The sequence below is a fragment of the Paralichthys olivaceus genome, chromosome 2 (assembly GCF_024713975.1).
Source record: "Paralichthys olivaceus isolate ysfri-2021 chromosome 2, ASM2471397v2, whole genome shotgun sequence".
NCBI classification, from domain to species: Eukaryota; Metazoa; Chordata; class Actinopteri; order Pleuronectiformes; family Paralichthyidae; genus Paralichthys; species Paralichthys olivaceus.
The window spans coordinates 18,538,207-18,555,234 of record NC_091094.1 but is presented as its reverse complement, the minus strand read 5'-3'; the positions used below and the strand labels follow the sequence as shown (position 1 = coordinate 18,555,234).

Below are 17,028 nucleotides of genomic sequence, written 5' to 3'. Positions count from 1 at the left end.
TATATCAGTAGTATGATGAGAGCTTTCTTTCACTCTGACCTTTAAAAGCTCATCACGCTTCCTATTCTCACCTAGTCTCTGCAGAAAACAAGGGGCTGTCCTCTGTGGGATCATGCGGGGCAAAGGATGGACGGTCAAAATCTGTGAGCTCAGGCAGCATCTCATCTTCCGCCTCTTGCTCTGGAGGGAGTTCCATGTCCCCTATGGGATACCGGTGTAGGCCAAAGGGCAGGCCGTTTGTCGGGGTGCTTGCAGGATATGTATCGCCCCCTGGAGCCCTGGAGGAGGATGATTTGGACCATGACAGTGGGAGTCAGAACTTACTATGTGAGTGGCAGTTTGGACAAGTGGGTTAGTGGATCGGTTGAAGGTGCAAGTTTATTAGTTTATTGGCTGGATTTTTCCTCCATCAGTCTATCCATCTATCTGCTCACGTCTCCATTTGTCCCATCTTTAATCAAATCTTCTCTATGTTGCAGTGGACAGCTCGGAGTCGTCAGGAGAGAGCGTGAGCGGCTTCAGCAGCTGCAGTCACGGCTACCACTCAGCCGTCGGAGGAGAAGCGGAGGACTCCTCTGTGTGTGCCTCTGTAATCACTATTAAAGAGGCTGCGGTCAGTCACCGAGCTGAAGCCTCTGCACATAACCACAAACCAGATGCTTTGGCAGGGCCCCCAGACAAAGCTCAACCACCAGTTGCTCCAAAGCCCAAACCTAAACCACAGTGCCAGGCCAAGGATCTCCCCTGTGGCAAGGTACAGCACAAATCTCCTGCATCCAGTATTTAGCTTATCGACCTGATTAAAAACATCAGAAAACACCTAATTAAACCTGAAAGAAAATTACTCACAGATTTATTTATTACCTATATTTGTCATAATTCCTTTTTTCCTGCCTGCTAGATGTCGATACTCTGCTGTGGTTGTGATTCATTTTAAATTGAGAATGTTTTTGTGAATCAGGTTCAGAACACTAATGTTGGAAAATCCACTGAGGTTTGACTTGTGAGAGATGGTACAAGGTGAGTGCATTAAAATGTGATTTCATTCCAATGAATACATAATCCAGGTACCCCATTAAACACATAAGTATTAATTCATGATGATAAACTGTGCTACTGTAGAAAAGAGAAGTTGATAGTTATTATTTTTTTCTGCAGATCTGGAGGCAAACCAAGAAAAAAGTCCACCATTGTTTGTGTAGAAGAGAGAGAGACTATTGGAACAGAGACCCTTTAATACGACGTGTTACTGTAATCCATTACCACTCTGTAAATACAGCTTTTTAATCCCACCACTAAAAGAACAGATCAGAAATGTCCTGTACTTTGAGCATGAGCAGTGACACATTTTGAAATACACACTGTACCTGACGTGGGCCTGCATAGTGTATTTTAAATCAGTGTCATAGTTCATTCAGAATATCATAGAGTTGCTATAAGTCTTTGTCTTTGTGCTTATAAGAATCATTCATAATAGAATGCTAAACTACACCTTAGTTTGAAAAAGTGGGTAATTCACTGTGGTGAAATAATAAAGCAGCACATAATGTCATCTTTTATATCTACTGCCTTTTGTACAGTTATCAAACTTATTATAAACAAGTTAACTTTCTTTGTTCTTAATTAACAGTTTTGTATAAACTTGTATGTTCATGCTATGAAGATATTGTTCCATGTAACAGTTGTATTTGAAATACAGAACATTTTGCAATAATGATGTTTGCTTGATTTTATGTGTTTTTATTTGTTCCTCTGCATTTTTCTGCAATAATCAACAGCACAGAGCCGGGCTGAAAATCTTGAACATCAATACTGTCTACATTTTGCATTTGCAAACGAAAGCTTTAACAAAGGCCACTGAAGCAGGATACAACATGTGTCACAGTTTCTGTAGTTTTCTATTGAAATCTAATTTTACCAGGTCATTTATTTGGATATATAACTGCACATATGTAATAATGTAAAATGAAACTTGCACATGTGAGTCAGTCAAAGAATGACAGGATCAGCTTTGTGCATCATGGAATCTGGATTTTATCTCAACATGTAAATGAAGCTTGCAACAGCTTGTGCCATTGTTGGAGGTTTTATATACAGTGGTCTAAAAAGGTCTACTGAGATTTTCAACTTAAAGCCATTGTGTTGTGTTTTTTTTTCCTTTGCTGTCTTTATTTCTCTGACACTGAGACTGACACAAACTTTCTCTCTCCTACCTTTCCTTTTTTATCATTTATTCTGGAAGTCAGCGCAGGTGACAGATGGCATAAGTAGCCAAATCTTTCTTGGCAAAGTCATTAAAGTAATTTCCAATATGTGGTTTAATATTCACTTCTGTTTTCCACTGAACTTACTTTTCTGATGTCATGCCTGACTGAGCAGCCAAGACTCTGAATAATATAAACCATATGACTGGCTGCATGCTCTAATTTCATTGAGTTACAATTACAGATTCATTATTGGCTCCAGCTTTTTGGGTGCATAATTGTCAAATTATATACTGGGGAGGTAAATTGACACTGAGCACAGGACAAGTGCTGTAGTACACTTTTCACCTCATCCTTCCAAAGAAAATCTGCCTTGCCTTTTACAATTTGTCCTTTAGTGCACTTGATCCTGTGCACAGAGCGGCTTCTTCACCTCATCATGAGTTAAAGCAAATCTACTTTGTGTTTTAGCCTTATATTAGACTTGAGGAGTAGTTGGCACAACACACGATGGATTAATCACACTGTTGACATGATTTACAGATTTAAACCCCTCTTAAAAAGATAAGGCTTATTCAACTCTTCTAATTAACAGCAAAAACCATACAATACAGACACCAACAAGTGTTGGTCCATTTCTCAGTGTTCAGACTTAACTAACTTGTTCATGGCTCTGAGCATGGAGCACATATTTAGCATTCTTTAAGGATCACAGTATTTTCCCCGACAGCTGGACACTGTAGTTAATAATAGATGTTACTCTAACAGTGAATAATTTCTTCTATAGTATTTTCAGCAATGGATTCATATGAGTGGATTCATATTTACTATAGCTGGGGTGTATGGAGGATTTACTCAGAATGAACTACACTGAACCAGTTAATATAATAATTTAAGATTATGTCCCCCAGTGACACAGTGCGGCTCATTAACGTGTTTTTAATTCTTTTTTGGACAATAAGGGAGCACTGTGGCACATGTGGTTACTAACTAAGTTGATATGATATAGAGGGGAAAATGTGAGAAATTTGAGATACAGCATGATTAGTAATGTATTCCTATTGAACAGAAGATCAAAACACACACACGCACATGCACGCACGCACGCACACACACACACACACACACACAGGTGATTGTGCTATACCTACATTGCAACATCCTTGGCAGCAGTTGTTGGAAACTTCACATGAAATAATTGAGTTATTTCAGTGGAAGAGTAATGACTGTAAAGGTCAGAGGAAGTTGGCCTACCTTCGCCAGGGCCCGAAATTCCCTTAAATTCATACATATACAAATACATATACTCATAGAAATCACTTTTTTGTCAAGATCCATGAATTATCCCCTGGGACATTGTTAAAAAGGCCTCATCTTGCAATGTTAAAGAAAGTGTTTAAAAAAATCCTGCATCTGCCCATTTATCTAGTTTCACTGTCTAGATTAAATTCAGTTGGTTCTTTCTTGTCCATGTTCAATCCCACCCTAGGTTTTGTGGAAATCAAACGCACTGATTAAACCAACCAACCAGAGCTACAAACTGTGACGTTAATGTTTTGTAACATCCCTAAATCACAAAAGTATGTTCAGGAAAGAGGCTGTAATACTCAGCTTTTGGACTATACAGATTTGTGTTTGTGTGGTTGACAACATCTAATCATTATGGAGGCCAAAAAAATGACAAGTATAAACAAACACATAAATATATACATATGGAAATAAACATTTATTCATTTATTTCTGCATTTATTTATTTATTTCCACATTTATGTATGCATTTATTTTGTGTATGTATTTATGTATACATTTATTCATACTTACGTCATTTTTTGTCCACCATAAATCAATGATCTTGAATTTAATATTTATTATTTATTGTTTCCATGATAATCCACTAACAACGCACAGGCTTGCTGTTGATGTACACATTTGTGCAGGTGTGGCTGTGGATTATCAGAGGGACCAGGGGCCTCATTGTATAGCTGCTTTCAAACCTGCACTTTTTCCTGAAATATATTTACTTGTGTTCATGACTGCATACGTGTTACAATCCTGAATAAACTGTATAACTGGTTCAGCTCTTATCACTGTTTTCATGGAACTTTTTGACTTTGACACAAATCTGCCCCATCCTTAACTTTGGCTGGTTAATATCTCCAAATGTCACTGAAACAAAAAAAAACAAACACTTTGATATAATTTCATTATTTCATGAATTTTCTCAACCCCTGCAGTATCTTCTACATCACTAACATATGCTCTTGGTTTCCACTGCTCTCGACAGCCCTAATGTTTCATCTGCTCATATTTTAACCTTTAACCTGGATAAACACTCAGAAGATCATAATGTGCAGAGAGAGCGGGCTTGTGTTTCTTTAGAAACAGCTCTTACATTCTGATGAATTACTAGGGGACGTGCAGGAAGGTGCAACAGACATACACGCATACATATGCCTCTCCCTCTCTCTCTCTCTCTCTCTCTCTCTCTCTCTCTCTCTCTCTCCTCTGTGGGGGAGGGTCGTGTCACGCCCACCATCACACTCAGTGGAGGAGGAGGACTACAGATAAAAGCCAGATAACGACAGGGTGAGACGCAATATATTCTTCCCATCTTGGCTGGTCATTCACAGAAAACACCTACTCGTCAAAGATCATCATCAGCAGTCATCATGGCTCAAGGTAAGATTGTACACACATTGATTGTCTTACATTGAAAATGTCATTAATAACCTTTGTTTTCTTAATAAGAAGAGAAAACAGTTTGTAATTATAGTAAAGCAACAATTTGCAACTCGCCAAATAGTAAATGGTTAATTCATAGTGACACAATCTTCATTCAAGTCAGTTTTACCTGCTCACTTTAAATGCTGCTCACTATTTCAACTTTAATAATGTGTGCAGGTTTATTTTGAAAGTCCAGCCAGGCCTCACTTTCACTTGTTGTCTCGAGCATGAGAATAACAAGGGTGGTGAATGTAAAGTTGTCACAGCCATCACATACAGTATCATCACCCTGTGTTGCACTGAACAACACTCTCAGCCAAACATTTATCTGAGGAGCGAGTGCATGTGAAAAATGCCTCACCCTCATGTTGGAGTGAGTGATTGTTGCCCTGGGACTTGGACGCTTGTAATAATAGCAGCTGAGAGAGAGAGAGAGAGTTAGCTGGCACACACACACACACATATACACACACACACTACCTTACAAACAGTTTGCTTTAGCTCTTCCAAAGACATTCAAAACTTCCCAAACAAGCAGGTTTGCTCTTGACAATATTGTTCACCTGTGTCAGATTATTTACAGAGGTCTGTTGAATGCATGCAGTTTTATCTATATATTATATTTCATTTGTCAACACTAATGCAAATTATAATAACAATAATAACTTAGTTTATAGAGAACTTTTCAACACATAGAAGAAAATAAATGGTTTAAAATACAGAAGGAAGTGCATGAATAATAATGGTAATAATAATGACAATAGAGTTAGACCAAAATACCTTTGTTTCCAAAGTAAATTCAGGAAATCTTTGCTGAGATTGAAAAGAACTATTGCAGCATTTTGACTTGTTTGCACAGAAAAAAATCAGAGAGCAGACGCATGCATGCAAGAACCAGTGTTAGCGTGAGGAGAAGAGCTGAAGCTGTAGCCAAGGAAATTTGTCCAAGCAGCAAAATATCTGAGCTTGCAGTTTGAGCACAAGCAGAGCAAAACCAAGCACAAGCAAAGGATGTTTAAGTGAAAGCATAACAAAATCTGAAAGATAATATATGTGCTATGTGTGCTAACTGGAACTACCTGGTCTGTATATTATAAGAAATATATTATGTGTATTTAAAACGTATTCATAATCTACACGAATATGGACCAAAACTTGAAGTACATCTTTTCCCCACTGCAGGATAAGAATTTAGAATAAACAGCATATTGATGAATAAGGACTCAGTTTAGCTTGAAAGTGCCAGTGATGACTCTTGAATTCAGTTTGGGTGTTACCTGCAAGGCTGAAAGGTGTTTTTTCTTGTGAAGGAGGTTTGCATATTTATTTTTCCAGGATCTAAATAGCCTACCCAGTTGACATCAATAGCATTTCATTTTAATTTCCCCGTTAGGCTTATGCTGGCGTCAGTGCTGCCTGCAGAGACTGTCTGTCTGTTGTGAGGGTCCTGGTGGGTCGTGTGGGAGTGAAGGGAGGGCCTGCGCAGTAAAGCTGCAGGAGGCAGGGTCACAGCTGAGGAATCTCTGCCTGTGTTAGAGCGCTACAAGTTATGTGACCCTGTAGAATTGACTGAAAGCCAATGAAATGTATGCAGTTTGGCTTCACACACTCATGCATACCATCTGAAATACCACATCAGCTTCACCTTCAGCTACACATGCTGTTGCACAGAGGTTTGGGAGCGACTCGGATTGAGTTTCCTCTCCGCCAATAACAACCACAAAAAAGGCAGTGGAACACCACAGAAAGGATTACGTCAGGGTCTCATTGCACCATTACTCTGCTGTGTCTGAAGGTTTAGAGGTGCAGACTTCCATATGTTATTAATCACTGTAATTGTTTGCACATTGTGTCAGATGGAGGATCAATTTTTATTGGTCATTAATTCTTGTCTCAGGCTGTGATTAAGGTGAAACTCCTCTTTTCAGAGGAGCAGAATTCCTTCATTGCTTGGATCCATGCAAGATATTTCTTCTAATGGTTCTTTAATAAACATTTGGATATCACATGCCTCAGTGCATTGCTCAAACTGATTCGAAGTTTGCTCAGATCAAATGTGAGTTAAGCAGCTGGAGATGCACATGAACCCTGATCACCGGCTGGATCGTGTTCTGTGGATAACGGGTTTAGCTGTGTTTCTCTCACACGGCCTCATTAATCAGTAATGATTGATGGAATTAACTGGCAGGAACGTTTTAACACCCAACTCTTTCATTAACATCATTGCACATGGTCAACACCAGCGTGCGCCTTTTAACTGTTCCTCCCAAAAAACAGGCAGGTAGGAACCAAAAGCATGAGGAATGTAAATTAACCTAAATACACACATTAAAGATATAGTTCATTCTTAAATGTTTTTGAGCTGCAAACTAAATTATTGACTGTTCTTTGATGAAACACATTATTATGTTTTAATGTCAAGTTTATCACCTTATTTCTACAAGGTGCTGCATCATTTCCTGAAGTGTTGCACATCTGTATGCTATATTACACAAATTAATATGCAACAAAAATAAGCATGAATAAAATTATAGAATTGGTATAATGTAGTAATTTATAAAACAATGTCTATGAGGTTACACACAGACTAAACTACAAAGCCCTCACAGTCCTCTGCCTACAACCTTCAGCTGTCCCACAAAAGGTAGCACTGTCATCTTTAAGGCATTTTCCCCAATTAGAAACAGGGATATGCCTTAACCCAAGGTTAAGATCAGTAAAACATCAGAGCCCCGACAAGTACTCTGGAGTGATCCCCACGGACTCCATGTAAAACAGCAGGAAGTCTCTGTTGACTCTAAATCCAGCTCAGCCTTGACACCATCACCTCATGCTTGTCTCCTGGGCTTTTTTTCTTAATGCTGAGGTATAATGTATGGGGAGAGGTTAACCCTCTGACACAAAGCGGAGCCGAGCAGTGGTTCATCAGAAGCTGCAGGACCGTGGAGGTATTATAGGAGGACCCTGACTTTTCCCACAAGCAGGAAGTCAAGGGTGTGATTCTTAGATACAGCATGCACATGAGAGAGGGAGGGGTCCCATGTTTACACACTCCACAGGGAGCGACTGTCTGTGTTCACCTCTTCTTAGCTTTATAGAGAAAGACACAAAGAGTCTTAACAGAAAATATGGTGAGTGATCTGCAGTGTTAATTCCACAGAATTTATAGTGGCTTAAATAATAATCCCTTTTACAAATATTCAACCTCGGAAGGAAAGAGGTTCACATTTAGAGAGTACATGTAGAAACGTAGACTGTCATTAACCACAGTTGCCTGGTTAGTTCAAAACAAGTCTGCGGTAAAAACACGTTTGTGGCTGTTAGACCTTGTAAATTCAGCTTTACATTTTACAACTTGCTCTTCTTCAGCACGTTGGGTTGTTGTGGTATTTTAAATGTTCCATAAACATACACCCTCCAGTTAAATAACATTAAAAAGAGCAAAACACAGATGTATTAGCTTCAAGAATTTTTAATTAAAATAAATACTGTTTAATTGCTGCAGTCTGTGCAACAATTTTAAAAACTATGAAAAAGACGCCTATAACTGTTTAAAAACTGCTGTAAGACATTGAAATTGAATAGTCCTCCTGTTACAGTTGTTTTGAATGAATGGTCGTCACTCAAATATTTATTATATATGATTATAAAATATGTATTTATATTGATACGTACTTTCATCAGGTTATATATAAATATTTTTTTTATGAATTTTTCTCTTCTTCCACTTCTGGTCAGCTCTGGACATCGATCGCTGGAACCTGGAGTGTGAGTTCAACAACACTGACCATCGCACGGATCTGAACGGTGTTGACCGGCTGATCGTCAGGAGAGGCCAGCTGTTCACCATCAGCCTGTACCTGCGCTCCGGAAACTATCAGCCAGGACTCAGCTCGCTTGACATTGTTGCAGAAACAGGTACCACTCCTTCAAATACTCCTTTATTTTACATATATATTTCATGAATGCTATACATACATATTGTACATATACATTTCCTAATAACACTTGTAAAACTGAGCTAATTTTATCCATCAGTAATTGATTAATCCCAATGTCTACATGGTTTATGATAAAGAGAAATTTCACATGAAAATGTTACATTTCTTTGTCTGAAATGTTTTCAGACACACAAGTTTCTGTGTTATAGGGATTTGTACTCACTTAAAACCTAGAGTTGACTGGTACAAGTAAAAATAACTTTCCCAACATGAGCAAAGTGAGTCATAGTGATGTTATAATGAACAGAGGATGAAGGAAAAACACTAGTTGCAGCATGTCCTCTCATTGAGAAGAAGGAAGGAAAGGGAAGGAGGTAGTTTTCCCTTGTTCAGTCGTCACTTATGCTGCTGCTGACTTTTATTCTGAGCGCACTTACATAACTCACTAAGATGCTCTGTTGTTTTTTCCACTTTTGACCTTAACCTCTCCCTCATATTTCAGTGGGTGTTAATGGACTTCGCTGTTATTGTTGGAAACCTCAGATTCTATTTGCCAGCAGACAACCTTGGAAAAAACACAAGAACAATGTCTCATCCTATGTTTTTAATATTTGGATAAACTTGTCATGTAGAGTACGATAAGACAGCTGTTGCTCGCCATCCTCTCTTTATACAGGAAGTGTTGCTCGCCAGCAGGAAAGCATGTGAATTATCGTAGATAACATTATCAGTCAAGAACATTTGAATGGATTAGAGAAGGACCCTTCATCCCACCCAGGGAAAGGGAAGTAATCGACCTTCCATTGCTGTACAGATGGCTTTTAGTTTATAGAGCTTCCCAGAATTGAAATCTCTATAAGGCCGCAGAGTGAGACTTGAATTTCCATCAGTTCTTAATGAGGTGCCATTACACTGTTATGCTGTGCCCGTACATGAGAACATTCCTGAAAAGTCTGACTAAATTTAGCATGGGTTTTGGGAAAGCATTTTTTGAGTTTCCTCTCCCAAGACACAATTATTTCACTGGACTCTCTTTGCTTCATCATCACACTTGCAGGACTCTTAACATTCACTGTCACGTGCAGGTCCTAATCCCTCTGAGCGGTACGGCACCAGGGCCTCTTTCGGTTTGTCCGCCAACACTGACACTTCTTGCTGGAGCGCTGCTGTCGTCAGTCCCCCTGGAGACATGGTGGCCCTGTCTGTGTGCTCTGCCCCCGACGCACCCATAGGCCGCTACACCCTGACCCTGGGGCAATCGGGGAAGATCGAGTTTATCCTGCTCTTTAACCCCTGGTGTCCAGGTGAGTAAACAGACCATACGTCAAGTTGTCATGCTGTGGATCCATTGAAGAGATCTAAGAGCTTGTGTTTCATGTCAGACTGGGATTATGACAGGAGCTATTCAGGAGCAGTATTTAAGAGACTATGTGGAGAAATGGCAGTAGTTTAGTTTTGGCATGATATAAGACAATCTATATCACTCTCGTAAATTTCTGCTAAACATAAGGCAGCTGTAGACAGAGGGAGACAGTTAGGCCTGGCTCTGTTGAGTAACTGAATTTAGAAAATACCAGCATAAGGCTCAGACATGACCCGCATTTCTGACGTCTGGGAAATGTCCTGACGACTTGTTCTGGATTTTCTCCGAGTTTACTCTTACAACACAGCAGGATATTCTGTGGGTCAGCTGCATTCACAGTAACAAGAAAATGACTCCAACATTCCGGACTGGTGCTCGGGTAGAGAACGCAGGAGGCAGGACTTGACGACACCGGCATCAGCCCTTATCGCCAATAGCTCTCAAATCTTGTTGTACTTCCAAGCTGACTTCTTTGTCTGTCTACCTCTTTTAATCCTCAGATAATTGTACTCTTACAGTTTCATGCCTGTCGCACAATAGAAACAACAGGCTCACTCACACTCAATTTCTTGGACATAAATTGAAGGCTGGCAGGAATATTTCAGGAGGTCCGTGCACACCTGAAAGCAGCGTATCAAACTTGTTGTATCTTGTTTATTCACCTCAAACAAAAACTGTGTAAAGATGATAAATTACAGTTTTACAGAAATGTTCATTATTTTATATTTCCACATGCTGTTTCCTCTGTTTCCAGTCTTCATACCAAGCTCACTTACCAGCTTCTTGCTTTATGAATAGATATCAGAGTGGTCACGATCAGCAAGAAAGTCAATATCTCCTACAATTACAAGCTATTCTTTAAAAATCCAATAATGTGAAATAAAAGATACTTTGTTTATTTGAATGCTATAAATAAATTCTTATCACCCACAGGGTGAGAACATGCACATGTACATTTTTTGGTTTCCACAGAATCAACAATAAACCAGTCATGTACGACTCAGGACATGTATTAGGAAAGTCATGGTATTGTTTGTCTCCTGGCTGCAGGTGATGCAGTGTACATGGACAATGAGGAGAGTTTGGCAGAATACGTTTTGTCTCAGGATGGAATCATCTTTCGAGGCAGCTACAACCATCCCATACCTACACCCTGGAACTTTGGCCAGGTACCAACACCAACACTGATGCTCTGAGCATCACCTCCTCACACACGCACGTCGACCAGGCCAGCCAACATTGTGACTGAGTGGTGAAGGAGTTGGCAGCCTGTATATTCTGATAACAGGAAAATGTTCATTTATCAAGTAATTAAATGTGTGTTATGTAAGTGAAAATATTTATTTTTGAAACATTTATCACTGAAATGAACTGAGATACATGGACTTTTTTAAAAGTGAGAGGAATATTACCCTCTTCAACTCTGTCAGTGACAGCTGATACAGTTTGATTAGCTTGGCATTAGCAGTGCGTTTGTACCTTCATTGATAAAGATATATTATACTCATTTTCAGGTTCATAATTTAAATTTGAGTTTTTACTTGCAAAGGTTTATATGCTCTAATGTTCAGACGCATCACTTTCCTTCTACTGTCCACTGCTGCAGGTCTACTTTTAGACTCATAGAAATGTGGGGCATTTCATGTAAAATTCAAAAAGGACACATTTAACAGCAGATAAACAGCTAATCTGCAGTTATGCTTCGTTTCATTTTCAGTTTGAAAGTGGAATCCTTGATGTCTGTCTGAGGATTCTGGATATGAATCCTAAATGCCTGGATGATCCTGGCCAAGACTGTTCAGGGAGGAGAAATCCCATCTATGTGTCCAGAGTGCTGAGTGCTATGGTAAGACAAATACTCATACTGGCTTTTGCTGTTTATGCATTGTGTGTTTCCAAATAAATTAATTTAAAATTTCACATGTAAAATATGTTCAGCACTCCTTTCCTTTGCATGTTAGGTGAATTGTAATGATGACAGAGGTGTGTTGCTGGGAAAATGGACAGACGGTTATGAAGGAGGTGTGAACCCCTTGTTCTGGAGGGGAAGTGTGGAGATCCTCCGCAACTGGGACACACAAGCCTGTCAGCCTGTGCGCTACGGACAGTGCTGGGTGTTTGCTGCAGTGGCCTGCTCAAGTAAGATAGGACAGAGTGCACCTCAGTAGCCTATCACTGGAAAACACACTTGATTTGTCTCAAACAGATACAAAATAACACCACATATGCACAGACTCACACACACACACACATTTCTGCATCTCAGAGTATCTCAATACATGTGCTGTTTTTCAAACCCTGTCAGTTTCCAGAGCGCTTGGCATTCCGTGTCGAGTTGTCACTAACTACCTATCAGCCCACGACACCAACTGCAACCTGGTGATCGAACGCTACATCAATGAAAATGGAGAACTCATTCAATCCAAAGAAATTGTCTGGTAACTACTCAAACTGTTTATGTATATACTGCATAGAATTGTGTTGTATTAAAGGTCCAGTGTGTAAGATTTAGGTTAAAGGGATCTATTGGCAGAAATCTAATGTAGAATAATCCTCATGATGTTTTCACTTATTCGTTTCATCTAAATTGTATGAATTTTAGTTTTCTTTACCCTACAAAAGGCCCTTTATATTTAAATACTTTATATTTACATCGAGGGGACCCTCTCTACGGAGAGTCCTGACTGAACAAACTAAACACTTTTTGAGTTTTTATGACAACTGAAGTTACCACAGGTTCTTTTCCATGTTTGGAAGGAGAGGGTGAGGTGAGGGGTGTTCAGCTGCAACATGCAATTTCAACTCTAGATATCTCTAAATTCTACACACTGTACCTTTAATAGCCAAATACAATCTAAGGAGAGATATTTGTATAATGTCAGGACTACTGTGACTTATTTGAAATGAATATACTTTGTATATTAGTTTACATATATATATACGTATATAGTAATGTGATCTAAAATTAAATAGAACATTTTCTTAGATTGAATAGAAATCTATTTAATCAGAAGCATTTCCCCATGAGGTCTAATTCCCCCTCGATTTAATAAAGATGTAATGGAAATTATTTTTGTATCAACCCTGACAGTGGAGTAGAGGTGTAGTTCTAATTTAACTCTAGCCAACCAGTTCACTGCTGTTGGTGACAACACCAGAACAAAACTTCAACAAAACATGAAATGCTTTCATGAAAGTGTTATAAAAAAATCAGAGCAGTATTAAGTGCAAAAATCAAGCTGATGGTGAACATCCTACCTGTAGGAATTATCACTGCTGGGTGGAGAACTGGATGACCAGGCCCGACCTTACATCTGATTTTAATGGCTGGCAGGCCACCGACCCTACGCCTCAGGAGAAAAGTGAAGGTAACAAACCCTCTGCACCAGTGCACCCATGATGTTGTTCTTGTTCAAGGGAAATGCTCACCAAGGTGGATCTATCATCTACAGTATCGTGTATCATCTATCATCTTAGCTTTGGCTTTTCCCCCTCAGGAGTTTACTGCTGTGGCCCCACCCCCCTCAGGGCCATCAAGGAGGGAGAGCTCACGTTCAAGTACGACACCCCATTCGTCTTTGCGGAGGTCAACGCGGATGTCATCACCCTCAAGAAGAAAAAAGATGGCAGCACATCGAGTGTCATAACCACTACGATGGTAGGCCAGAACATTAGCACGAAGAGTGTGGGCAGTGACGCCAGAGAGGACATCACTCATCTTTACAAGTATCCTGAAGGTAGAGAACATTAAACTGCACGATATATTGTACATGTAGACAAACCAAACTAAATATCTGTCTCCCGAAATGTTAAACCATATTTTTAACCACAAAATATAGGATTAAAGTTGAAGTTATTTTTTGCTCTATAAATTCTTTAATTCTTTTTTGGTTTTGTATCATTCATGTGTGAAACATGTAAAACTCAAACATTGTCAGGTTCTGATGAAGAGCGGGAGACTTTCAAGAAGGCCAACCACCAAAACAAGCTGCTCCAGCAGCAGCAGAATCAGGGCCTACACCTCACCATCAAGGTGTCGTCGGACATGAGGAAGGGCTGTGACTTCGACGTGTTTGCTGTGGTTACCAACAACACGCAAAGCAACAAGAAGTGCCGCTTGGTGTTTGGATCATGCAGTGTGTCCTACAATGGGTTGCTGGGAGGGAACTGTGGCTTTAAAGATCTGCTCAATGTTGAGCTGTCACCAGGAGCAGGTGAGACAAGCCCCTTTGTGAAAGCTTCATGCCCTCGACTTGAGTTTTTTCTTTTTTGAAGTATATTGTGTTTGTCCTTCTAGAGAGACGGGTTCCACTCCGGTTGAACTACTCTAAGTACAGCAGCAAGCTCACTGAGGACAACTTAATCCGTTTGGCGGCTCTGGTGCTGGACTACACCACCACAGAAACAATACTGGCAGTGAGAAACATTGTGCTCGACAACCCTGAAATCAAAGTCAAAGTGAGTATAACCTGCAACATGATAAATTAACCGCAACAGTCTTTCAAGTTTTTCCTTTTTCGGCACCACAGTAGAAAAGACAATGTCCAATGCAACTTTAAAGTCAGAACAAAGCTTTGAAGAACAAAATTTATTTTTTTTAATTCAAAAGCTATATGATACCATAGAAGCTCACTCATACGCCTGTTACAGTGGCCTGCAGTTCTTTCTCTTATTCTTAAACTGACGACCTACAAAAGCCCATCATTGTAGTTATACTCAAAAATCTGCATCTCTTTCTGTGCATTAACCGACTAAATTTATTGTAACCACACTGAGACTCTCAATGACAAGAACCTCAAGGTGCCTGTGCTCTGCAGATCTTAGGAGAACCAAAGATGAATCGTAAACTGGCTGCAGAAATCACCCTCAAAAATCCACTGCCAGAGACACTGGATAACTGCTGCTTCAGCATTGAAGGGGCCAACCTGACCGGGGGCTGCGTCATCTCTGAGAGGTAAGAGACTCTTGTTATCCAGCTGGATTTTGTTATTCTCTGCAGACAATGAGCTACTCACTGACTAACCAATCATAAGTTAGAAACTGTAAATGTGCCCTAAGGGCCCTGAACTGGTTTTAACATATCTCTTGAAAGATGTCCCTCCCTAGTTGTGAGTGTGTATCATTACTGAGGTTTTAACCCAGTCAGAGTTTACAGATACGTTCCATGTGAATGTGTTTACCAACAAAGACAATGAGATTTGAGAGTCTTTGGTAGTTAAAACCAATCACCAGTGTTGTTGTGCTGAAAAAAAAAATGATGTGACCTCAGCAGTGGAATTTCTATATCATTTCCTTCCTCCTGCATGTTGCACCACCCCTCATCTGGATGTTCCTGCTGTTGTGAACTTGTTCAACCAGAGAATCGACGACTGCATTCTTCATATGTGAAAGCCGAACAAAATTTCCAGACCCAATCTTCCAGATATTTTCTGGAGTTCATGTCTAAAAAACGGCTTGTGTGTGTCAGTGTGTGTGTGTCATCGAAAGAGTAAAATATATGCAAGAAATCCAGGAAAAAACAGAAGGAGGAAGGAAAAAGGAGAGATGTTACTCTGAATTTATTTGTTCCTTGATCTCATTCTGTGACCAAAGTAAGAAGTAGCTGATAAATTACAATACATGAATGCAGATTTGGATTTCTGCCGCCATGAGTGGGATGCACTTTCAGGGTCAGTTTTTTGCTCATAAGGTTAATTAAACAGTCATTCAATCAATGTATTTCTCCTAATTTCCACTTGGAGCAAGTCAAACACAGCAGCTGCAGCTCCATAAATAGTCACAACCGTCGCTGTCAGTGATAATAGTTTGTCTAAATATTTATGCAATAGGAGTGACTGTAATAAAGCCCTCTCTCTGTGTGTGTGATACAAAAGTAATGTTTAAATATTTATCCTACAGGCTGGGCTCCTCTGTGGGACCAGGGGAAGACGTGAAGGTGAAAATTTACTTCACTCCCTCTCGCTCCGGCCTGAGGAAGCTGGTCGTCGACTTTGACAGCAACAAACTGTGTCACGTCAAGGGATACAGGAACATCATCATCGGAAAATAGAGCTTTTCAGCCTCTACAGCAACATTTTTACTCTTTACATAAGAAAAGTTTATTTTTAAACCATTTCGCAAAGCATGCTCTTTTGCACACTTTTCAAACAAATCAAGTTTTCTATTTAAATTATCAAAAATATCAGTGTATTTTGCTGAGTACCTGCTTTACATGTGCATCTGTCTTTATTCAAAGCCATAGCTGCCTAAATGTGACCTGAGAACAATTTGTACTTAAGTATGTATTTTAAATACCATGCACTTTTTTAATTTTAACAAGGTGCTACAATTAAAAGGTATAATTACTATCTGTTTTTTGTTGTTGTAATATTTCAACCAGTCACATCGTCTTCATGCAGTCTTGTTAGGTATGTTTTTAAATGAGAGCATGAATGCAATGTGTACATTTTTTGAATTTGATTATTTCATGTCTACTGTGGCCCCTGTGCCCTTTCACCTGCCTTTTGCAGGAACCCTAATGCCCACTGTGCCTGTAAATACTCCCAAATGATCAGAGTCATTGAGTTAAACCACAGCAGAAATGAAATAATCTCTAGTGGAAAGAAAAACATTAATTAAACACTAAATGTTGTTCAGGAAATACGCACTTAAGGCACAGGAAACAAATCTGATCTAAATCGTTCTATTAGACTTTATCACATTATATTGCACAATAACTCTTTATCTGTTGCTCTGCACTGATACAAAATACAATCCATACTCTTCATATGGCAAAAAACAGTAGAACTATATTCTC

The 17,028-nt window shown here is 39.5% G+C and overlaps 2 protein-coding genes across 2 annotated transcripts in view; both read left to right on the top strand.

The window, feature by feature from the left end:
* The window catches only part of quo (quattro), a 28,176-nt gene extending 26,462 nt beyond the window's left edge, over positions 1-1,714 (top strand). Inside the window, exons 21-24 of the mRNA XM_020087030.2 lie at positions 76-327; positions 480-754; positions 962-1,020; positions 1,159-1,714. Coding sequence (XP_019942589.2) covers positions 76-327; positions 480-754; positions 962-1,000 — 566 coding nt within the window. The 3' untranslated portion in view covers positions 1,001-1,020; positions 1,159-1,714. The remainder of the gene's footprint in view (positions 1-75; positions 328-479; positions 755-961; positions 1,021-1,158) is intronic.
* A 2,906-nt stretch (positions 1,715-4,620) lies between these two features.
* On the top strand, positions 4,621-16,577 carry tgm2b (transglutaminase 2b). Its single transcript, XM_020086313.2, has 13 exons — positions 4,621-4,883; positions 8,667-8,846; positions 9,955-10,173; positions 11,283-11,401; positions 11,950-12,078; positions 12,194-12,371; positions 12,538-12,670; positions 13,497-13,600; positions 13,730-13,969; positions 14,171-14,446; positions 14,530-14,690; positions 15,050-15,186; positions 16,131-16,577. The coding sequence occupies exons 1-13, from the start codon at positions 4,874-4,876 to the stop codon at positions 16,279-16,281; spliced, it is 2,037 nt and encodes a 678-aa protein (XP_019941872.2). The 5' UTR covers positions 4,621-4,873; the 3' UTR covers positions 16,282-16,577.
* The last annotated feature ends 451 nt before the right edge of the window (positions 16,578-17,028 follow it).

What these genes read in the sequence shown, in the direction of transcription:
- tgm2b (XM_020086313.2), top strand. An exon ending in CCAGAGTGCTGAGTGCTATG is followed by an intron (nt 12,079 to 12,193) that starts GTAAGACAAATA and finishes TTTGCATGTTAG; the next exon opens with GTGAATTGTAATGATGACAG. An exon ending in CAATCCAAAGAAATTGTCTG is followed by an intron (nt 12,671 to 13,496) that starts GTAACTACTCAA and finishes TCCTACCTGTAG; the next exon opens with GAATTATCACTGCTGGGTGG.